The 24,941-nt window shown below is 35.1% G+C and overlaps 2 protein-coding genes across 6 annotated transcripts; one reads left to right on the top strand and one right to left on the bottom strand.

Moving 5' to 3' along the window:
- Positions 1 to 332: 332 nt before the first annotated feature.
- Positions 333 to 7,935, bottom strand: LOC132311779 (uncharacterized). The gene is made up of 3 exons (XM_059809876.1): positions 7,646 to 7,935; positions 6,772 to 7,103; positions 333 to 704 (listed from the first exon to the last, which is right to left on the bottom strand). Exons 1-3 carry the CDS (start codon positions 7,817 to 7,819, stop codon positions 524 to 526), a joined length of 687 nt encoding a protein of 228 aa, XP_059665859.1. The 5' UTR covers positions 7,820 to 7,935; the 3' UTR covers positions 333 to 523.
- A 7,249-nt stretch (positions 7,936 to 15,184) lies between these two features.
- Positions 15,185 to 24,689, top strand: LOC132311777 (uncharacterized). 5 transcript variants are annotated; one of them, XM_059809875.1, is made up of 4 exons: positions 15,185 to 15,300; positions 16,687 to 16,867; positions 23,262 to 23,509; positions 23,847 to 24,689. In XM_059809875.1, the coding sequence occupies exons 2-4, from the start codon at positions 16,690 to 16,692 to the stop codon at positions 24,195 to 24,197; spliced, it is 777 nt and encodes a 258-aa protein (XP_059665858.1). In that variant the 5' UTR covers positions 15,185 to 15,300; positions 16,687 to 16,689; the 3' UTR covers positions 24,198 to 24,689. The 5 variants fall into 5 exon arrangements, with proteins under 5 accessions (XP_059665858.1, XP_059665855.1, XP_059665857.1 ...); XM_059809872.1 differs by having other exon boundaries at positions 16,591 to 16,867; XM_059809874.1 differs by having other exon boundaries at positions 15,185 to 15,316.
- The last annotated feature ends 252 nt before the right edge of the window (positions 24,690 to 24,941 follow it).

Raw genomic sequence — 24,941 nt, 5'->3', positions numbered from 1 at the left:
CCGAAAAAACCAAAGGGGGGTTTGATCATCATTCGTTATTCGACGTCGAGATCGCCACACACAATGAAACAGAAACATTTCGAAATGTGATTTGTCTCCATGAGATCCAATTTCATGTAACATAAAACATCGTAACGAGGCTTTCTAAACAGCCCCTATCCAAATGCATGAAGACAAGAGGACTACATATTAACAAGCTCAAAAATATCCAGCTGGAAGTGACATTCAAGTAGGCAATATACTGTCAGTGATCACTGATCACACATCCAGTGCAAGGAGACTATATAAGAAACTGCAACCAGAGAGAGATATTTTACTGAAAATTAAAGATCTGAAAGCACAAATAAAAATATATAAAAGTGTAATAGGTGAAACTAAAAAGATACGTTACATATATAGCAGTCTTGGAAAAATGAAGGCATCGAACCAAAATTTAATCTATAGTAGATACAGGACATACTTGGGAGCAAACTCCCATTTTGGCTATAACAAGGAATCCTCTCAAGAAGCCATCTTTTAAAACCTAAGCATCTGTATCCTGCTTGCGCTCTTTAATGAATGAACCGACAGTTTTGAACCAGCGCATAAGTCTCCGATGATCCTTCACATAAAGCCAAGCTTGAAGAAAATGAAAGAGGTTCTCATTCACACCTCGCTCTTCGATGTACCCATGTAGTGCATCTCTCACCCGATCATCGAGATCTCTGTTTATTGAACAGTTTGTCCCAAGAATCTTCCAATTAGATATGCTTCATATGTGCAGTTTTAAAATTATGCAGTAAAAAAAGATATAAAAGGAATATCTGGTGAACTAGTACTAAGAAGAATCGGGAAGTGCACTTAAAAGGACCCAGCCAAGTATATAAACATAAATGGAAAAGTGATGTAGGATCACTTGATAAATAATTATCGAGCAGAATGTTAACTAGAACTTTTTTATTGTCTCAAGTAGTAGAGAGAAATAGACTAGCTTAAATACATTATTCATGTAATGATTTTGGGAACATTTTAGATGGTTCCTCCTAGTACGCTGCAATATCATGAATCCATATAATGCACAAGGGCGGGCTAATGTTTAAGTAGTACATCAATTCTCATAATATATGGCAACTTGCGAGAAATGCAAAAATCCACTAATAATTCAGCTGAGGGAAGCCACAATGTAGTTCAACATCAGCAATGTTAAGAAAAAGAAAATTAAAAATTTGTTACAGAAAAAGGCATATTGAATTTAGGTATCATCCAATACTAGTGTGTGTATCAAGTTTAAAGCTTAATTATTACAGACACTACTGGGTGTACATGAGTTGGGTGAAATCCAAGGGGAACTGAGCCCAAGAGTAACTATTAATTTAGTTTTTTTTTTTAATAATTAAAAAGAAGAGAGAGAGAGACTAACAGCTATCAAATTTATGAATGCCTAGATGGCTCACATACAAACTGAACCTCATGCTGATAAAATCTGTAAATGATTTTTTCCCCTCACGTTGCAACGAGATGAATTACATGAGACAATAATAGTTCACAAAAAATGTGGCAAACAGAAATGAAAAATAGATAAACATCCATCCATCAAATTTCGAATCACTTCTTTTTTTCCCCTCTGTGGGTTGGGGCTGGGGTGGTTATCAACAGAATTGCTAGCTACCTATCTATCTATATACATACATACAGATGTGTGCACTTTTAGGAACATTTTCCAAATATACTCTCTTAATATGAAATGCAACATTCACGACTCTATTGTCCTCCCATCGTACCATTCTTATTCACAAGTAATTGTTTTCTATATTCCATATGTTTAGATCAAAGTAAAACTCAATGACAGATTACAGAGCAAGAAAAAACCATGTCAAATGGAGATAGTAGTGAAAATTTCAAACGTTAACAAAACATATGCCCGTTGTCATCAAGCAAACCAGCAAAACACGCAAAAAGGCTAGATGAGGGTCGAAATAGTAATGATGTTTCCAGTTCAGTTAAGTGGTTATAAAATAGTAATGATGCTTCCAGACAGAAAACAGCCAAGTCTAGTTTGATAACTAGATACTGCTTCAGTAGGTTACTCAAAAGCAGCTCCTGCACCTTCTTCACCAAATGCCATCTCAATGTTCCATAAACATGATAAAGGAAATTAAAAGTAAGGTCCTAAACCATGGTTCCTTCCAATCAAACTATCATATATAGTGTCTCCCTTGAAGGAGTACGAAACATCCTCGTTATTATCTGAAACTCTTATTTTCTCAAGATGGCATGCTTATTTAACTTGATCTATCTGAATCTCATAGCTCATTTTCATCCTCCTCCTTCAATGGAATTTTGGCTGAGGATTACACTATTTTAAGCTCCAGAAGTGAATCTGTCCAGCCAGTGGCAAACCTACAAAGGACCAGAGGGGCCACCATCGGCCATGTACCCTCGAAAAATTACAAAAATCCTAATAAATTTGAATATAAATGGTGAACTTGAAACTATATAAGTATAAGTTGAATATGTCCTCCAAACCTATGAAGAATCTCAACTTGAGCTCCTTTAGACATTACTTATGGGAGCTGCATTCAGAGGAAAATCCAAATACAACAAACATCCCCTTTCTTCTTATTATTTTATGTGCTTAATGAGTTATGAGAGGCTTTTGGTTTATAAATAGTCTTATCTTTTAGATCTTGTTCTATATTAAGAATATTTACAAAAACTACGTTCTTCCGTTTTCTTCTTTTTATTTATTTTTATTTTATTTGTATAAGGCAATATATCCTACAACTTCTACTCCAGAAAAATATATATATATATTACAATTCACAGCTTTTAAAAATATATATATAAGGCAATATATCCTACAACTTCTACTCCAGAAAAATATATATATATATATATATATATATATTGTTTTCAGATATCCAAATATATAAATATATATATATATATATATATATATAAAATTATTTCTTCATTCTAAATTCTAAGTGGATTCTTATTCTATTTCTGTATTCTTTCTAGAGAGAATTAATAAATGCCCCGCCCCCCCCCCCCCCCCCCCCCCCCCCCCTCATTTAAAGGATAGAGAATGACAGATAGGGAATATAGGGGCTTTTCTATCGCATTTCAATTCAAAATGCATCACTGAAAATTCAATTAATACGGGATGTAAGGTTTTTCTAAGTAACTAACTTCCTTCAATATGAATACGAAGGGACTGAGAATATGATGAAACGCCCTTCGGCGCTGCAATTGAAAATTTCTTGGTCCTCCCATGGTCCGGCACAGAGTTGATAATGTGGACTGGGCCAGTGAATTTCAGCAGATGTGAATTGACTAGAATGTATGTGACAATGAGGCAAGAGTATTGTTTGGACATGCTTATCAACTAAAATTTATTTTCATGTTTAAGTGCATTTGTTGTTGTAGAATTAGAGAAAGGTAAAAATTAGTAAGCTTTTATTGCTCACGACTTACAAGTGAATGTACCAACCGCAAACCATATGAAATCATCTTTAAGATTTAACAAAGTTCATTAATAATCATTAAAGACCCAAGCTTATGGGATTATAAGATTAGAACATGTGAAGTCATATATTTAAGTAAGAATTGGGTGAGGTTGAAAAAATCATGGCTTCAGCAGTCATTACCATCATGTAACACCCCTACATCCTATATATGCCACATTATAACGTCTACCATACTTAAAACCGTGATATTGCTACTACTTCATGTTCTTATTCTTCCTCTCGTCTCACTATCCTTCTACTCTCATCTTCATCTATCTTTCTACCTTGCCGTGACTGGTAGTAGAAGCTTAGTATACATGGCTCATTACATGACCCTTGCCGGTGCAGCCCCAACACTACCTTACTAGTGAGATTTTAGCCTTCTTATATTTAAGTAAGAATTGGGTGAGGTTGAAAAAATCATGGCTTCAGCAGTCATACCATCATGTAACACCCTATATATGCTACATTATGACCTCTACCATACTTAAAACCATGATATTGCTACTACTTCATGTTCTTATTCTTCCTCTCGTCTCACTATCCCTCTACTCTCATCTTCATCTATCTTTCTACCTTGCTGTGACTGGTAGTAGAAGCTTAGTATACATGGCTCATTACATGACCCTTGCTGGTGCAGGCCCAACACTACCTTACTAGTGAGATTTTAACCTTCTTTCATCATTCGTCAATTCATCTCTGTCCAGTTTGCACCATATCTCCTTCGTTTTTGTTTAAACCATGATAATATAAAGGTTGAACACGCAAAGTTATCTGAATTTCAAATATGGCCATTTTAACTTGGTTGTTATTCATTGGTTTTCTGAAGTTCAGCCCCTTCAGTGGAAGAAACCGAACTTTTATGATATCCCATTGCTATTAGTTGCTGATTTTGCCATATTTGGTGGCCAGTTAAGGAACGATTTGAACTTGTGGTTATATTATGTTATCTAATGATTGATCTTTGTTAATTAATGATTGGAAAGCTATATCTTTGACTCATTAAGTTCTTCAAAATATTTTAGATGCTTAACCTAGGGCTACATTGTTGTGTCTCATGTCTAAAGAAAGGCTTCAATACATATGCTTAAATCAAGGCTACAGATATACTTCCTTATTGCACCTTTTACCTCACTGAGGAAATTCTGATAGCTAAAGAGGCCAATGACACTCTTTTGTTCCCCCTAAATTCTGATAGCTAAAGTGGCCAATGACACTCTTCATCCACATCACATCCAGCCATCCACATCCTACCCAAACAATATGTACTAACAACTCAATCAGGATAGCCTATCGCTTAAATTCCACAAACATGATCTCACAAGTCTGATTGGGATGATTGTGGTTGGATAATCCACTCTCTACCAGCCTTCTACACAAATTTCATAAATCATGATTCAAATTCATAGTAATAACCAACATATAAAGCTAAAAATTCAGAGGATCCTTGAATCTCTAGCCAAAACATGAAGGCCACATTCCAAATTGACATTAAGCATAATGTTATTGTTAAGACAAATACTGCAAGCCAAGAACAAACCAAGAATAATGATAGAAAAGTAGACACGCCACACAGAGTACAAAGATTTACGTGGTTCAGCAAAGTCTACGTCCATGACTCCACGGTGAAGATCCAGTGAAATATTTCACTGTGCAAAAAACAAGAGATTACAAGTTTCAGGCCCCAAACCATAGCTCTATCTCTCACTATCTTTCTTGCGATTTTCAGTGTTCTCTCGTTACCCACTCCAAACCCTAAGCGCCCTTATATACTAGGCTACAAGAAAGTACTAAATAGGGTCCATAACCAACAACGGAAAAAATATATATATCACGAAGCACATTTTTCAGGTCGAAATTGGGTCGCGTTGAAAAAAAAAATCAGGCCTCAACATCATAGTTATTATGATAGATGAATATAGAGCTACTCCTTGAAATGTCAAATAGCAATGAGTAAGAAGCTAATTTAAAAAGGAATCAAAATTAACTAAAGATAAATTTATTCTATGACTAAACGAAGCCAACCATAAACACTAACTCTCGCAAAGAGAGCTGCCTGATAACGTGAGATCAACCAGCATTTACAAAGCATACTGTGTTGTCATTAAAAAAGGGATACGGATTAACTGCTGGGTCTAATAATTGCGCCAGAAGGGACAGAGATACCAACCCAGGCTCTAAATTGGAAGAATCATTGCAAATTAGTTGACATGAGAGCTTTAACAGGTTACGATCATGCACTTCCATTCATGCTTTATACCACTATACATCACGTTACAATTAATTTGAATATGACCTTATCAAAATATCATCATATTGCTCATGGTGTGCTCCTTTTACATAATTATTTAAATATAATATAAAAAATATATTTATCAATCTGAATAGATTTTCATTAGGTTGTATGTAGGGTATGGAGGCCCCTATATAAGCTCTGTAATATCTTTTTGTTGACAATTAATGGAAAGTTCTTAATATGTTGCAATTGTATTTGAGTTCTAAAGCCTGATAAAAGTGTGATGCTACTTACACCTTATGAGTGATTCGTAGTCTTACAAATGGACAAATAACATGCAAGACTTTCTTCTCCTTAATTATTCTTTCCTCTTTCATATTCTATAAATTTCTCCATATTTTCTTATTGTTTTTCTGTCAGCTCAGCAACTACAATTAGTTTTTAATAAATCCTAATTACTTTATGGCTTGATGCTTTTCCAACTTCCGAATTTCTACACGAACCTTAATTGGAAAACCCTTAGTCCCTGATTTTTCCATTACAATTCTACATCATCCATACAACATCTCGGACACATAACCTACCCACTAAAACCATCAAGCTGAGCCTGCTTTCGTGACAGTAATATAAGGGCTTCATTTAGTAGACTAGCTTTCCACAGATGTCATCCTAAAAGGGGAGCAGCACTCCTTTCATTTATGCATTAAAGGTCAGATGATACCATTCTACCAGCACTATGGCCCTGACACCCTCTATTTTTCATTTTAAATAAACAGAAGAGTTACCTGAACTTGCCTCTTATACAAATATCCAATAAATGTCACATCAAATATGTTTCACATTGGGTAATTATGCAAAAAACCAAAAACATCCGTGCTAATGATTCCTTCATCCATGAACGGATTCAAATTATGGTAGTTATAATTACCAACAAACTCCATTATTCTCTATGCATCTTATTGAGATTTACCATGACAAAATTGAAAGAAAGGATAAACAGTTACTATTGAAAAACACAAACTTATCAAGAATCAATATGTAGCTTACTCATAAACAGGGCCAATGTATTTCTTCGGAACCTCAAGAGACCCTGAAGATTGGCTCTTTGGCCTCAGTGAAACAGAGTGAATTCCCAATGCATCCGGATACAATCCACACAGAAAATGCAAAGAGTCCGTCTGGCCAGGCTTCGAGACATCCACGTGAAGGAACAATTGGTTTATATCATCACCGTCATCATCTCCACCCCCGGGAATAATGTTAGCCAACCGCATTACAGAGATATTTATTTCCTCATCACCGTAAGTCCGTGTCAAAGCAGGACCACTGCCATCTAGAGACCCTTTTAGAACCGTGAACGGAGAAGGAGGACTCACTTTCTGCAAAAAAATAAAAAAGCATCCAAATTTAGCTAAACCCGGTAAACTCCTACACAAATTTAGCAGTATTTCCACACACAATTCAATTTAGTGGAAATAGCATCACTTCCAATACTAAAAACTTGGATAAATTTAGTATAATGACAAGTACAATGAGAGTGCACACATGTAGTGACTAGTGAGTGAGAGAAATTTCTATTTGTGCTATTAATATGCAGGCTGTGGTGAGGGTTTAAATTTGTATACTAAAACCCTAAACAAATTTGCAGAGCGCCGGATATACAATTTATATATGTGTGCGCGCGTGACGTCTGCAAGGTGAGAGATTGTTCTATTTGTGTTCTTAATAAATAATTATAGAGGCGGTGGAGTCATTTTAGAGAGGTTATATTTGGTGCCACTGGAATCGCAGTGAGTGTACTAAAACCCTAGACAAATTTAGCGGAACGACACATATATAACAGATTGATGTACGCATATCTATATATGTGTGCGCGTATATATATATATATATATAGAGAGAGAGAGAGAGTGCGTTTTACTGGTGGCGGAGTCATTTTGGAGACTTCGAGATAGTGTTCTTTGAGGGAGTGGAGCAAGATAGAGTTGACGGCGGAGGAAGCCGAAAAGGCCGAAGGCATAGAAAACCGACGACATGCTATCGTGCGCCATGGTTGCAGAGCACCGCCGGCGCCGGTTAACACTTTCCTCCACATTTACCTTCCTTTCTCTGCGTTTTGCTCACTGTAAGGTCGTTTCGCCACAGTGACTGCTTTTGGGTGTATGTAATAAGTACTAATTCCTACGAGTACTATAATTAATATTGGAATAAATTTTACTTACCTAGATTTATCAATATTTCACATGAATCTCTCTACATTTTATAAATCTGAACAACTAGGTAATTGTCTAATTGAGATTATAAAATGAATGAAAAATCGCTAAAAATAATATTTTAAACCTCAAACAATTCATAAACAAAATGATAAAATAAAACTTATTTGATATATTTTAGGCAAAAGTGCAAACCCCCCGCCCCCCTCCAAACTATCCAATTTTTGGCAAATACCCACCTTAACTAGGCAAAGTGTGCAAATACCCCCCTGGAAGTCACTGGATCAACTTTCCGGCAACTGTTGATTTGAAATGACCGAAATGACCTTACTTATTAAATTATATAAAAAAAATAAAAATAAAAAATAAAAAATTAATTGTGAAATGTCAATTTTACCCTACTAAATTAAGTTGCCCTAAAATCTCATTTAGTTGATTATGTTAGAGAGAGAGACACACAAAGAGTTAGAGAGCGATGGAGGCGCACATACGAACTTAGGGTTTCATACTGTGGGTGGAAGACTTTGATCATATTCTTGTTCTGTTCAATTATGCGCGACATCGTGTTGTTCTTCTCTTCAATTGTGCGTTCCATCGTGTGGTATTTCCTGTTGGGTCTGTCGTTTTCACGAACTTTGATTCGATTTTACAAGTTCTCCAAATATGTAAGTTTAGATTATGTTCTATGTTTTCATGTCGATTTTAAATGAATCTTATTTTTCATTTTGTATGTTAATGGTTATATTTTTGGGTTAATTAGTACTAATTGAATATTTGACTTCTAGGGTTTTTGAAAATCTGTTTTGACCTTGTATAAAATTCTCTTTTTTGTATATATAATACACATGCATGCAATTTTTTATAACTTGGAAAATGTTTGGTGTAGGCTTTATGTTGATTAAAGAAGATAGATCCCACTGACAATAGAGTTTATAGTCAATGACAGTGGTCCATGTCCTTTTTTTTTTACTTTTATGTCTTCGTATAGTGATACACAATGGTCCATGTCTTGTGTTTGATGTCAGTTTGTTTCCTACATCATTTTTAGACTGATGTCTTGTGGGAAATGTTTGATGTCTTGTGATCCATGTCTTATGTTTGATGTCAGTTTATTTTCCATGTGATCATTACTGCATTTATCTTCATATGCTCCATTACTGCATATATAATAACGGTGAAAAAAAAAAATGCTCCATTACTCCATTAGGGTTTATGCATTTTGTTATTTTATTGCTTAGGTATAGGTATTGTTATTTGCTTAATTTTTTATTTTTTGTGCTTAGGGATTGTCTTTTGATTATTTTTTATTTTTTGTACTTAGGGTTTATGTATATTGTTATTTTATTGCTTAGGGATTGTTATTTGCTTAATTTTATATTTCCTGTGCTTAGGGATTTTCATTTAATTATTATTTCATTTTTTGTGCTTGGGGTTTCTACAAATTGTTATTTTATTGCTTAGATATTGTTATTTACTTAATTTTTTATGTTTTGTGCTTAGGGATTGTCATTTGATTATTATTAATTTTTTTTATTAATTTTTTTTTTTGTGCTTAGAGTTTGTGCAAATTATTTTTTTATTGCTTGGGTATTTTTATTTGCTTAAATTTTTATTTTTTGTGCTTAGGGATTCTCATTTGATTAATTTTCTATTTTTTGTGATTAGGGTTTGTGCATATTGTTACTTTATTGGTTAGGGATTATAATTTGTTGAATTTTTTATTCACCATGACTTATGTGTTTTGGTTTGCTTGATTGAACAGACAATGAATACTACCAGGTTGATTACACTGGAAGTACATTTTGGAGGTAATTTCCAATACACACCACTTAAGTCATATATTGGTGGTGAGGTAGACCTACTTGACAATGTTGATGTGGATTTTTTTTATCACTTTTTCATCTAAAAGAGGTGGCTAACAGGCTTGGGTTTGAAAAAAATTATGAGTTGTATTATAGGAATCCAATGGTGGCAAGTGATGAAGGAGTTAAGAAAATTGAAAAAGATAAAGATGTATTGGAATGTATTAATGCTCATAACAGGTTCAGATTGATGAAAATCTTTATAATTTCAAAAGGCAGTGTTGAGGGTGAAAATGCTGAAAATGTAGAGGAAAGTTATGAGTGTATGGAGGATGGAGTACAACCTAAAGTTGACATGCATGATGATGATTGTAATTGGGATGATGAAATACTAGAATGGGCAACTCAGACTGAAAATGAGCTGAGTGATGAATTAAAGCATGAATATGCTACTGTGGATGCTAATGTGGTTGTAGATGTGGTTGATGTGGATGCTGATGTGGTTGAAGATGTGAATGCTGATGTGGTTGAAGATGTGAATGTTGATGTAAATAAAGATGTGAATGGTGATGTGGATGAAGATGTGAATACTCATGTGGATGAAGATGTGAATACTCATGTGGATGAAGATGTGAATGATGGTATGGGTCAATACTCAGATATTGAATCCATAAATTCACCAAGTGATGAGTTGGAAAGTTTATGCAGATCATCCTCTGAAGAAGATGGCAGTGACAGTGAAGTGGATATGGTTCCAAGAAGGCATAAATTTAGGAATAATGTCATAGAACTTGGCAACAAATTTTCTTCACCTGAAGCATTTAAAGTGGACTTAAGGGATGATGCTATTAAAAGAAAGTATGATATTAGGTTTGTGAAGAATGAAGGGAATAAAGTTACTGCTACATGTTCAAAAAATTATGGGTGGAGAATTCATGCATCGTTTAACTCAGAGGATGACAGCTTCCAAATAAAGACTTTTAACTCAAAACATACTTGCAGTTACAACAAGCTTAATAGTCAAGCATTAGCTAGTTATTTTGGCAGCCAAATACATGGACACAATTAGGGATGAACCCATATGGAAACCATCTGCAATGAAGAAGGCAGTTTTAAGAGATTTGAATGTTAATGTTTCCAAATACAAGGTTTATAGGGCAAGAAAGAAGGCTAGATTACACATTGATGGTGACCATGGACTGCAATTCTCAAGGGCTCGAGATTACTGCCAGCTCATTCAGACCACCAATCCTGGTAGTATTGCAGTGACCACTGTTGATAGACCAACACTCGATGACCCTGCCAGATTTGAAGGGCTATTTGTTTGCTTTAAAGCAATGAAGAGAGATTTCTTGGAAGGATGTAGGCCATTCATTGGATTGGATGGTTGCTTCTTGAAGGGTCCTTACAAAGGGCAATTGTTAAGTGCAATTGGTAAAGATGGAGACAATGAAATATTTCCTATAGCTATAGGTGTGGTTAAGTCTGAAACAAAACAATCATGGGAATGGTTTTTAAACCAACTAGAAAGTGCTTTGGGTCCTCTAAACAGATTTACATTTATGTCCGACAGACAAAAGGTAAAAATGTTTAAATAATTTATTTTATGTCATTTATTTTACATTTATGAACTTTTTATATTAATATTTTCTTTACTGTTGGTTAACAGGGTTTAGTTGAAATCTTTGAAGACAAATTGCATGGCACTTACCACAGATTTTGTGTGAAGCATATGTATGAGAATTTTAAGAAGAAGTTTAAAGGTGCGAAGTTGAGGGATGAGATGTGGAATGCAGCACGTGCTTTGACTGAAGATACATTTAAGCATCACATGCATCTCATAAGTCAGATTGATAAGGAAGCCCATGTGTGGCTGTCAAAGGTGCCAGTTAGGTTATGGTCAAGGACTAGGTTTAATGATAATTCAAGATGTGATTTGCTTGTTAACAACCTTTGTGAGACTTGGAATGACAACATTAGTGATGCTAGAGATAAGCCATTAATTACTATGTTGGAGTGGATTAGAGGGTACTTGATGTATCGGTTTCAATCGAAAAGGGAATGGATTCAAACCCAGAAGGAGTTGTTGTGCCCTACAATTGCTGACAAATTGACCAAGCTAATGGATGATTCAAGGCATTGCGCTATAAAAAAAGCATATGATGATATATATGAAGTTTGCTATAAAGGGGTTAGTGATGTTGTTAATTTGGCAAACAGAACATGTAGTTGTAGGGAATGGGATGTAAGGGGTATGCCATGTATGCATGCCATTGCATGTATAATTGACCAAAGGGGTAATCCTGAAGACTTTGTTGATAGTTGTTATCATAGGGAGACATACTTGAGGACATATACATCTATTATTTTCCCTATGCCTCTTAGGCAAATGACACGTGAAGTTGCCACTGATCCCATACACCCACCAATAGTTAAGCCCTCATCTGGCAGACCTAAAAAGACAAGAAAAAAGGTTGTTGGTGAAGTGAACAACAAAAGTGGTGCAGTTAGCAGAAAAAAACAACTGCTCAACTGCAGAAAGTGTGGGGCAAAAGGACACAATGTCAGAACTTGCAAAGCTACTGAAGTAACACCTCAAGCTGCCAAAAAAGGTACACCAGGTAGACCTAGACTGTTAGTTACTTCTGGGCTACCTGGTGGACTGCCAGACATTGATGGACTTGCATCAATAATGGCAAGAGGTATTGCAACTGCAAGAAAAACTGTAAGAGGAAGAGGCATTAGAAGAAGAAGAAGGGTTGCAGGTGGTATGGGAGAGGTTGGCACTACAAGTGGAGGAACTGCAAGTGGTATGGGAAGAGGCATTGGAAGGGGAAGAGGGGCTGCAAATGGTATTGGAGAGGTTAGCACTACAAGTGGAGGGACTGCTAATGGTATGGGAGAGGTTGGCACTGCAAGTGGAGGAACTACAAGTGGTATGGGAAGAGGCATTAGAAGGGAAAGAGGGGCTGCAAGAACAAATGCAAGGCAACTGCAAGAGGTTATTGTTTTAAACCATCATAATCAATTAATTTGAATGTTTACTGTCATATTACTATTTTTAATATTTTATCATTTTGTTTCATAGGTGATGACAATACAATCAAGATATGGGAATTTGTTGAATAATTTGTCTCAACCATCATCATCAATTGATTTCAATGTCTTGTGGAGTAGTCAAGCATCCTCATCATCTAGGTATGTGAGAGTTTTTTTTTTAAAAAAATTCTGGAGCAATCAAGAACAGTTTATAAATGTCTTTGATGATTTTACTTTTTTTTTTTTTTTTTTTTTTCACAGGCCCACTACAATTGACCCAGGAGTTTAAGGAAATTTAGTGGTTTTCTGCTTTTTGGAGTTCATGGTACAGCTTTTTGTAAGTTTTGGTGCACAAATATTGGTTTTCATCCTTTGGTATGTTGATGGTGCACAAATATGGTTTAGATTTTTTTGGTTTGTTGGTGCACAGATATGGTTTACATTTTTTGGGTATGTTGGTGGTGCATAGATGTTTGGTTTTTTGAAATGTTGGTGCACATATGTTGTTTGGTTATTTAGAATGTTGGTGCACAGATTGTAGTTTTGATTTTTGGGAATGTTGATGCAGAACTTAAGATTTTGTATGGTTATGGCTGATATTACTATAATTTATATGGTTATGGTTATGGTTATGGTAATGGCTATGTTTTTTTGTATGTTGGTGATGCATAGATTTTGTTTTTGTATGGTTATGGTTATGTATTTTGTTATGTTCTGCACAAAATTTTATTTTTGTATATGTTTTGCTATGTTGGTGCAACTAGTATGTTGGTGCTGCAAAGATTACCCCAGATGATGATTTTTTTTGTATTGTCATCACCTATTTTGCTATGTTGGTGCAACTGGAAAGTTGGTGCAACACAATATATTATATAAAAAAAATAATACATTAATTAATTATAAAGTCTATTACAATTATATTCTACTAAATAACCACACAATAACCATTACAATAGCACATGCTATAAATCCCAACATGAAAACAACCAAATTTGTGATTACATGATTCCCAATATTGCTTTGCACAGGTGGTGCACCCACAAAGTTCATTCTCCCATCAATAGGCAGTGTTTCATCTTCCAAATGGTTCTTATAACCAGTTCTCATAGCAATTTGGCCTCTCAAAGATGATATGGTTCTCATAACCAGTTCTCTTTCCATATGGTTCCAATTCTCAGGATCCACCCATCTATGGAACCCACAAGACATCATGGGATACCTTCCACATCCGTAGAACCTCCGACCTAGATTATTTTGTGTAGTGGCTCTTCTCAAAGGAGATTTTACTCCACAATAGCAATACAATACATTGCTTGATGGCTCCATATCAGTACCATAATACATATTGCAAGCATGTAAATAATTAAAAAAAAAAAAAAAAAATTAATATTAAACACTACTATGCATCTGAAGGAAAAAAAACTAACACAAAAAAAGTAAAATATAAGTATTATAAATATATATATATATATATTCAAATCTAATATATATGTATTATAAATAAATTTAATTGCATAAGAAAACTCACCTTTGTCCAAAACCCCTTCCAGTTCGTTGTAGAGAGAGAATGAGTACACAATTTGGAAAAATGACATATAATGAGGTTATATAGGCCACAAGGCTATAACGGTCACAAAAAGTGCATTTTCGGCATTATAATACTTTAAACAGGCGCGTGGCATTACACACGCCCGGAAAGCTGATCCGGTGACTTTCAGGGGGTATTTGCACACTTTGGTAGTTAAGGGGTTTTGCACTTTTGCCTATATTTTACCCTTAATATTATGAGTATATACAATTATACACGCAATCATATATATATATATATATATATATATATTTTGCTTTAGCGTACGTATTATGATAATGGTACAGGAAAATGGTACTAACACCGAAAATTTCCATGACATCAATGGCATAAACTTTTTAATGGTTGTACTTAATTTCATATTATTTGATGAATTAAATGAATAAAACAAAATTTTATTATATTAAAATTCTACCAATTTTTACATAATTTTAAAATGGTTGAGAATTTGCACTTGAATTGGAATCAGTAGCCTCACTTTATAAAATTTATCTAATCGAATCTATAAAATTTTCCTTTGACTCTCACAATTTCTTTAGACATTTTTTTATCTTGATCATAAGTTGTTTATTTTTAACTCATTCTTGAAACCAAAAAATAACTTTATTTCCACGGCATATTTAATCAGATTAAATTATTTTTAAAAAGTTGCCACCATCATTCACATCAATTTTATTCCGTTATTTTCATATATATTGCGTGATGGAATCCAAAAAAAAAAAAAGCCAACAACAAAGAACGGGTCGGATCGAATTGGGTTTTTAATACCTGGATAAGCGGATTTGGATCCTCTCGAATATAGCCTAAGCTCCACTTCCAGTCTCCCACTTCTCTTCCTAAAATTCTGTGTATAAATATATATACACATACATACAACGATTCAGGGAAATAAGCTGTCTGAATTATACTATGAAGAGGGGATAAAGCAAAGAGGGTACAATTCGAACTAGGTTAAGTATCTTTATATTGATTTATGTTGGCTTTTTTTGAGGGGCTTCATTACATATTTTTGGGAAACATTACGAGTTTTCATTGCTTATATGAGTTTGTTATACCTTAAATTAAGATTTTGGATTGTGCAAAATTTAGGGTTTATTGATTGTTTTTTAACCATTGTTGATTTCTGACCAGGTCGTTTTATCATGGTTCGCTCTGTAGTACTGTATATACACACACTTACATGCGTTTGTATGTATAAACGCATAGCTATTAATCTACTAAACTGTCATTGAAGAACTAAGGCTTATGTTGGTCGATTGAAACTGGTATATGCTGGGAGCTTAGCCCATGGACTAAGTTTAGGGTTTTGATTTAGATTACCAAATATGAAAAAAAAAAAAAAAAAAATGACTATAAGATAGAGAATGTGGTCTGAAGGCGTATGATTTTGTTTTCATGATTTCTTTACTTTCCTTGAACAGCTTCTGTATCTACAAGTGGTTTGAAGAATTTTAGAGTAAGGAGATTTCATGTCTGGGATGTCATATTTAGACCTTAAATTGGTAGTTGTTCTAATGGGTGTCACTTTTTAGGGTTTGATTTAGATTACCAAGAATGAAAAGAAATGACTTTAAGATATAGAGAATGTGGTCTGATGGCGGATGATTTTTTTTTCATGATTTTTTTTTCTTTCCATGAACAGCGTCTGTATGCTACAAGTGGTTTGAAGATCTTTAGAGTAAGAAGATTTCATGTCTGGGATTTCATATTTAGACCCTAAATTGCTAATTATTCTAATGGGTGTCACGGTGCGTTTTAGGGTTTGATTTAGATCACCAAGAATTAAAAGAAATGACTTTTAAGACAGGGAGAATGTGGTCTGCAGGCGGGTCACTTTGTTTTCATGATTGCTTTTCTTAAACTGCTTTTGTATGCTACAAGAGTGGTATGAAGATCTTTAGGGTAAGAAGATTTCATGTCTGGGATTTCATATTAGGACCCTAAATTGCTAATTGTTCTAATTGGTATCACGGCCCTTTTGTTCGGTGTTCTTTTTGGTTGTTATACGATTGAACTAATTTTATTTATGCTGTTACAATTATTTTTTTGTGTATTGCTTACTTCTATTGGTATTCTTGATACAATTTAAGTTTAATGTCCATTACAATGCATGTGTTCCATTTTTATTCTATTTAATAGATACTGACAGTATTGACATGCATTGCTTTCTTTGTTGTGACTTATTATCAATGGGCCTTTATCATTTTGGCTCTTGTGTTTTTAGGTTGATCAAACATTTATTTTTTAGTAAACAAAGCAGATGAAAAGGCCAGCACCATATCCGGATTCCAATAACCCATATGCTGCTTCTCAAATGCAGCATATGTCTGATCAGGGAATGCCACATAATACAGGAATGAATGACTTTCCTGGACGCACAGACTCTTTTTCTGCCAAGCAAGAGCATCCATATATTTCCTCAAAAACAGAGGGACAATGGCAGCAGGATAGAGATGCACCAAAAGGATCAAATCCAATGATGTCACACATGTACAATGAAGGTATGTATTCCTCTTGTACTTCCTTGTAAATTATATCCTTAGATTTATGGTTTGCCATTACCATTGAATATCTTCTGGCATTGATGTTAGTTTCATGTTCGTTCATGCAATTTCAAAAGTTAAATTTTTTTTTTTTTTGGGTAAATGAATGAATTAAATAAATAGAAAAAAGAGAAATACACAAAGGGCAACAGCCCAAGGAAAGCCCACACAACAAGCAGCCTACAAAAGTGACAAGACAACCCTAACAAAAAGAAGGGCTAAAGCCCTACACAGGGACAACACAACAGCCCTTAGCTAGCAACACAATAATGCACCAGTAGGGACATGCCATCAGCAACAGCAGCTACAGAGAAGAGAAAAACGGAGGAACCATCCATCAAATACTAAGAAGAGTGGAAGACTGAGCTTGTCAAGCTCCAAGAAGCAGCAATAGATCTATTTACTGTGTTGTCCCTCATCTTGGAAGAAAGAAGTGGCAATGAATGACTTCAAAGATGGTTTTCCAATCAGCAACTGATGTAGAGTGATTGCACCTGAAGATATGGTTGTTTCTTTCCCTCCAAATATAGTATATACAACTGGCTAAACACAGCTGGAAAGTGTAAAATGTGATGGACTTACGATTCTAGATTACAGAAGCCCACTGGACGGAAGCCTGGCGAATCATAATGACCAATATAAATTAAAAAGTATGCTGGTAAATCTTCCAAAAAGATGCAGAAAATGTGCAACCGGGAAAGAGGTGGGAGTGAGACTTAGCATTGGATATGCAAAGAGAGCTTATGTTGGGATGATAAAGAAAAACAAGACAATTGCCATCCGTAGTATGGAGTTTCTAACCATTTTCCATCTATAAAACAAAAGAATGAGAAGGCAAATTTTTATGAAACCAAATAAGATGTGACCAAGGAACTAAAGGAGAAGTAGAGGCAATAGAACTAAGAGTGTGCTTAAAATTGAATGAACCATTTGGGGAAAGAAGCCAAAAAACTGAGTCTCAGTTCGGAGAATTAATGGATGGGCGTTGTTGAGAATTTTGAAGGGATGGGATAAGAGTGAAGAAGCTAGAGTGAACTTGCCATTGGTTGTGATGAATCAAAGCACTGACTTTGGCTTGATCCTCCTACAAGAAGTTGGATATAACTGAGCGATCAACCTTCTCATCCATAGGACCTATTGGAAGCCAACATTCATGCTATTGCAAAATGTCTTTGCCATCGCCAACTCGGTGGCGAATAAAGGACGAACTAGACCTGTAAGGTTGAGCAAACGTCTCCAATTCAATGAGGACTGTTGAGGGACTTTAAGAGACCAGAAACTTTTAGATTTAAAAATTATCATGGACCCAGTCAAGTCAAAGGGACTGCATCATCTTTGAATAAATTCCATATATGTCTCACTACAAAAACTTTATTTCACATGTCCAAGTTTGGTTGTCCGAGTCTCCGAGATATCCTTGATCTTTAGGTTTGCAAACCTGATTCCTAGCCACCCTTGCTCCTGTGCTTTTAGGATCAACGCATGTCCAGCAGAATGCTCTGAGCCAAGGTTTGAAATTTTGGTTGAGTCCTGGCGACTCTGCCGAGTCGAAATGGAATAGGCCCGTCGAGATACCGAGTGTGGTTAATATCTTGGTGCGAGTAAAAATTGCACATGAATCGACGAAGAGGAAGCTGTCGTTTGCCTTGTTGTTAACGTTGGAAAACCTTGTTGGAGTGGTCGGCTTGAGGTGAAAAACGATTAAGCTAGAGTTTCTTACTAGCGGTGACAAGACTCGGGAAGGCTCCATTAATTTTTACAAGACGTGCTGATTGCCCAGATATGATCGTAGTCTTTGGGCATTACATTTAAGCCCTTCAACATTCTAATTTTGAAAGAAAATTAAAATATCTGCCCTCATTGTTTCATAATTACAAAAAGAACTTAATTACATTTTGTAAATATAGAATTCCTAATTGAACTAAAAATAATAATTCACATTTGCTATCCGCTTATTATTTTATTAATTTTATGTTATAAATTTGTATTTATTTAAGGTTTAAGTTCATTTTTACTCATTAATTTATTATTAAACATAAATTATTAAAATTTAATAACACCAATGACTTAGAATTCATGTATTGGCTGTTACTTGTAGTAAATGATATTAAGAAATGTAACAAAAATCACTAAATTTAAATTAAAAGAAACTTATATTTATTGTACTATGTTATAAAAGATAGCCTGACACGCTGCTTCAATGGCTCGATATGAAAGACGACCAGCTCCACAACTTTGAGTGCCATATCTTCCAAAACCGAGTTGTGTACCGTCGTCCGGTTTGCAACCCCTACTACATCTGCCTTACAATATTTACTATATTTCGTATGTTTCGGATATAGCACGTCTCCCTTTTTTTTAACTATATGAAATCCACACTTTGACACCCGAGATTCTGTAACAAGTAGATACTTCCGCAGGAGCATTGCATACTAGTAAATTTGGGGCCCTATGTGTGAGGTCAAAAGAAATTCATGACCGTGAATTTTGGTTTTTCTATTCTATGTTGTATTCAGGCCTTCCTTTTCTTGTTTTCCTCCTATTGGAAATTGTTCTTTTCCATTTATTGTGAAGGTATCTTTCTTGAGAAATGATTCTTTTCCATTTATTGTGAAGATACGCCTTCACTCTCTTTCTCTTGTACTGTGTTTCTTTCCTTTAATGCAAGTTCTTTTCATTTAGAGCAATATACAAAGTTACTAAATTATTGTGGTATGTATTAATGAGTAATTCATAAGATATTGAAAAAGGTGATTAAACAAATAAAAAATGAGAATAGTGTCAAAAAATCAATTTGGATCCATGTTGGGATGGTCAACTGTTGAAGCTAATAAATTTTAAGGAGACTAATGGAACAATGTAGAGATAAGAAGAAACATCTTTGCTCCACAACTCCTCTTGTTTGCACTCAAGAGGAGTTGAAAGACGTGATTAAGATCTTTAGAGTAAGGTTGTTAAAATTGCAATTCTGGGTCGTAGAATTGCACAATTCTATGACCCCAGCCCCCAAAATCATTTCAAATCGCAACAAAATTGTGCATTAAGTAGAATCAGGGTAGAATCGTGGAATTGCACGATTCTGTTTGTGACTTAGTATGTTACTCAGTGGGGTCTTCATGATCTACCCTTTGAGCTACATTCTATATTTGGACTTTGGAGTGGTACTTTTATACATTTTTGTGTTTTGGAATTATTCTTGCTATGTTTTAGAGATATAATTGTTTAAGAAGTTAGATTAAATTGTTTTTTTACGAGTTTGGTAGAATCTTATGATTCTCAATCCGATTCTACAAAGTCCCCAACGATCCTACGTAGAATCCTGATCCTAACAACCTAGCTCAGGAGGACTTACACAAGATTATAGGCCGAAAAAAGGCAATGTATTGTCTCAAAGAATCTCACAATGGAGTGGTTTGACAAATTCAATCAGGTGGCATCAGCAAATGGATTGAAGAGCATTCATTTTTTGTCAAACTGGTTCCAATGAAACTGTAGTCCTTGTGGTCAGATGATATTGTGGTTATGGAAGTGATGTTGATGGCATTAGGAACTTGAAGATTTGCTTGAGTAAGCACTTCCACATGACGGATTTGGGAAAACTAGGTGATTATCTGCGTATTGAAATAGCTGGATCGAGGAAAGATATTTCTCTTTCTCAAAGGAAATATGTGAGGGATCATTGGATCTTCTTCCTGATACAGGGATGTTTGGTGCCAACTCTTTTGTAACACCATGATGGATTTTAGTACTTAGTTTAGCATAGACAAGGGTGAAGCTGTGAGGTTCCTAGATAATATAGAAAACTTGTGGATAAAGTTGAATATTTGACTGTAACTGTGCTATAGATTGTTTTGCAGTTGGAGTAATGAGTCAAGGTATGCAGACTGATGCTGTGTCTCATCTCGAGATACTTAAATAGAGCTCTGCATAATGAATTAGTGTTCAAATTATCTGACAACCTTAATATGCCTTCACAGATAATCAGGTGATGTACTTGGCAAAGTAAGTAGCAGTGTAGTGGCTCGGTAAGTGCAGAAGCTGAATACACGGCAATGGCTCATGCAGCATGTGAAATGTTCTGCATAAGGCAGTGTAGTGCCTTCGAAGATGCTGGTAGCTATGCACACTGCTAGTAACCTGGTATTTCATCACTCATGTATACACGAAGTATATTGAGATTGATTACCAAATTTTGAGTGATATGGTTATAAAAGAAACAGATTACAACTTCTTGTAACAGGCTGCATATGATTGAGTGGGAGTGATAGGAATATAATATTTTTAATCTACTGGGTATTGTTAAGAGGCACTTCATCTACTGGGTATTATTAAGAGGCACTTCTGTACCTTCTTACTCTCTTTTCTATGATTATATGTACTCGTATAGGAGTCAGCCCACTTGGCTTAGCCGACTGACATTCACTCATACATTTCTTTCTCTCTCGTAATGACTAATGATAGTGTGGTCATAGAGCACTGGTTAGGTTGAAAAACTTTCAAGTTGGCTGACAAGGCCAAGTGCGCTTGACAATACAGAATTCTGCAAATCAAGAGTATCAGTATGATGAGATGATGGAATATGAGATGAATTTATTTCTAGGATGCTAGAGGAGGACAATCGAGAACAAGATGACAAAAAGTTATGTACTTGTCAAAGAAAAAAAAAAAAAAAGATGACAAAAAGATATGTAAGATGGCTGAACCATGTGCCCTGAAGATGAGCAACGAAGCCTACGAGAAAGATTCACCTGGTTCAAATCAAGTGAGCTATAAGGAAAATGAGGGAAACAGAAGAGTAGAATGCAGGTCAGGGCAGTAGCATAAAATGATAGCTTATTGTCACGGACAGGTGCGGAGCCAGGATTTTGAGGTTAGGGGGGCCAAAATTATAAACAACATTACCTACCTAGAACTTTGGAAAAAAATATATATATTACGTAGGCAAAAATATTTTATTATTTATTATATTCATACAAAAATATATCTATTTAAACTTTTTTCAATTTATTTAAATAAAAAAAACTAGTTATTTAAAAAAAAAATTTATCAAACTTTCTGAACAAACACAAATAAGATTTATGCCAAAATGATAAAAAAATTCAATCAAATAACTCTCTTTATTTACCGAAAAGGAAAAAAAAACAAAAATAACTTTAAAAAAAATGTAACAATTGAAAATTTAACAAAACAATAACAATGATAAAAAATAAAAAAAAAACACAAACAAATTAATAAAATAAAAATTTAGATTCGTAAATCATCGATTTTTGTTGATATTTAAAACTTCAAATGAAATTTTTGTTCTTGATTTTGTAAAAATTAATTTCTTATAAAATTCTTATAAAAGCATTTCAATAAAAATGAATAAAAAGAAAAAAAAAAAAAAAAAGTGATGGAAAGAATCATGTATGAGATGAAATTTTAGAATAATAAGGTTATGGAAAGAATCGTGCTTGTCACATTATGGAAAAAACGATATTTGAGTTGAAACTTTAAGATAGACACATTAAATTTTTATCGGGATTCTATAGTTGTTAATTAAATCACTATATAAACTATCTTTTGTTAAATTCTAATTAAAGAAATAATTTTTTTTTCTTAGGGGGGGCCAAGTATAAATTTTATACTATATATACTATATATTTTATTTTTACCTATACTAAAAAAAAATTTCAAAAAATTAGGGGGGGCCATGGCCTACTCAATGCACATCAGACATGGGACTCTTGGAACATGTCTGATGTACATTGAGTAGCCCTGAGCTTCTTAAATGAGTTTGGGAATTCCCAATTGTCACTGGTCCTTTTGGGTGTGGAACCTGCCCGTCATGACATTATGCTTTAGTGGAAAATACGGCCCTAGATAAAGCAGCTTGGTGAAAGGATTCACGTAGCCAACTTGATGCCTTGTGAATGGAGTCTGAAATGAACGAGTATTTTCATTCCTAACTAATAGAAAATGAGCTTTTGATAATTTAGAAGCATGCATTTGGTGGTGCTATTTCGGAAATGTATATTTTTTGAAGCACAAATTTGGAAAGTATGGAAATTAAAAAATTATGAAGCAAAAACAACTCAGTTCAGATGTGCTCTGGAAGTGTGTTATTTTGCTTTTGGCGCATGGCAGCAGGCTTACTCCCCTTTAAAGCTTCTAATAATTATGTGAATTTGTAATATTTGGCATGCCGAATTTTTTATTAGGATGTGAAATATTTACAACTATTTGGATTTCAAACTGTCTTGATAATCTTATTTGTATGTCCTTTTAGCCAGACAGCTACCTTGAACTATTTATTGCGAGTGATGTGTGTATGTGTGTGTGTGGTGTGTTTTAACATCTTGTTATTGAGCAGGTCAAAGAGGCAATGCGACTAGACCCTTTCACCAGGGACAGATGCTGGATGCAAAAGTGGAATTAGAGATACAAGGCAACAAAGAACCCAGACTCCAGTCCCATGAGCAAGACATGGAAATTGGTTATGAGGACAAACCTTTGCCATTGACTTTTGAAAATCTTGAGCAGAAATTCCAGGGTGAAGTTATGAAACTGATGAAGGAACAGTGGGATGCAGAAGATGCAGAAAATGCGAGGCACAGGGAGGTCGGTGAATAGTATAATAATTGCTTTTCCTTGACTGACACGTGTCATTTTCTTATCCATGATTTGTTTATGATGAAACCTTGCTCACATAAAATGGATAAGATAATTTCCAACAGGATGAACATGCTGTCACTGCCTGAAAGTTCAAATTCCCACACGGGACATGGTTTGGAAATATAGAATGCAAAACACAAATTTTCTCCTCCCCTTCTTTTCCTCCTCCTTCCCTTCCATAGAAATAGATGAAAGAAAAGGAAGTAGTGAGAAACTCAATTTCAAGGTGAGCTGATCTTCCAATTCCCGAATTTTCTAATGTTCTTTTCCTTATGTTTTTCAGAAAATAATAGAGATTAATACCCGATACCAGGAGAAACTATCATCACTCCGAGCCAAACAAGCCAATCGTGGAGAAGAGTTTCTGCACAAGGAATTACAGGCACGACGACACCAATATCAGCAAGCTGAAATGGACCACCACCTGACCAACACAGCCCCAAGGGACCCTTATGGTTATGGTGGAGCTGCAGCGGCAGAAGCACAAGCGCATCGAGCGTATTCTGCCGATCGATTTGAGCCCTATAGAGAGCAAACACAATTTCTTGGGGCTGGGATAAGTCAAGGAACTGAGGGAAGGGTTCCATACCCCCACGGACGTGTTTACAACAATGCTGGTGCTCGCTATCGATAATGGCCATCTCCACAACAATACTGGTCCCTGTGCTTGCTATCAGACACTAGTGTGAAATCCTATCCCTTGGTCAGACCAATTTACTGATTTCATCTTTGGCTTTAGTTGATGTTCTTGTTCCAGTATGCGGTGTTTAAATGTGAAATAGGGAAACATCGTCTTTTCATCGACTAGATATGAAGCAGTCAACTAAATATGAATCATCAGTTTCAAAACTGGCTGTAAATGGCCATGATATAGTTCCTCCTTGGATTTTTAGGAACCTCTCTCTCATGAACCCCCTTTCTGTTGCCTAGTCGATTTTTTCGTGTTGAAGTTGCGCAAGTCTTTTCAACCCATGAGATGGAATTGGTGGTCAGTGAGATCAGATATTTCTTAACAGTAGATTTTTCAGTGTATGATACGATTCTGTATCTTTTTATGGTGGCATGTAATTTCATGAGTCATGACAATACACAGAATATATATATATAATTAGGATCCTAAATCTTATGGTGGCATGTATTTCATGAGTCACAAGTCTTGGCAGTACACAGGTATATTAGTTGAAGTGTTGGTTTCTTTGCTCTCTACTCGTTATTTGTTACCCTTTCTTAGGCTGAAATCTGAAGTAACGCCTTTGATTTCTACAAAAAATTCAAAAATAAAGAGGTGAGATTTAAATAATGTACAAGTTGGTTTTATATGCTAGCACTCACTGTTAGTGTGTACGTACAAATAACTCATCATTTTGTGCTGGAGTTT

This window comes from Cornus florida, unplaced genomic scaffold (assembly GCF_030987335.1).
Source record: "Cornus florida cultivar Cherokee Brave unplaced genomic scaffold, ASM3098733v1 CherokeeBrave_3.0.0_Hap2_Chr06, whole genome shotgun sequence".
In the NCBI taxonomy this organism is placed as follows: Eukaryota; Viridiplantae; Streptophyta; class Magnoliopsida; order Cornales; family Cornaceae; genus Cornus; species Cornus florida.
The sequence above is the reverse complement of the archived record's forward strand: the minus strand, read 5'-3'. Positions and strand labels throughout refer to the sequence as shown.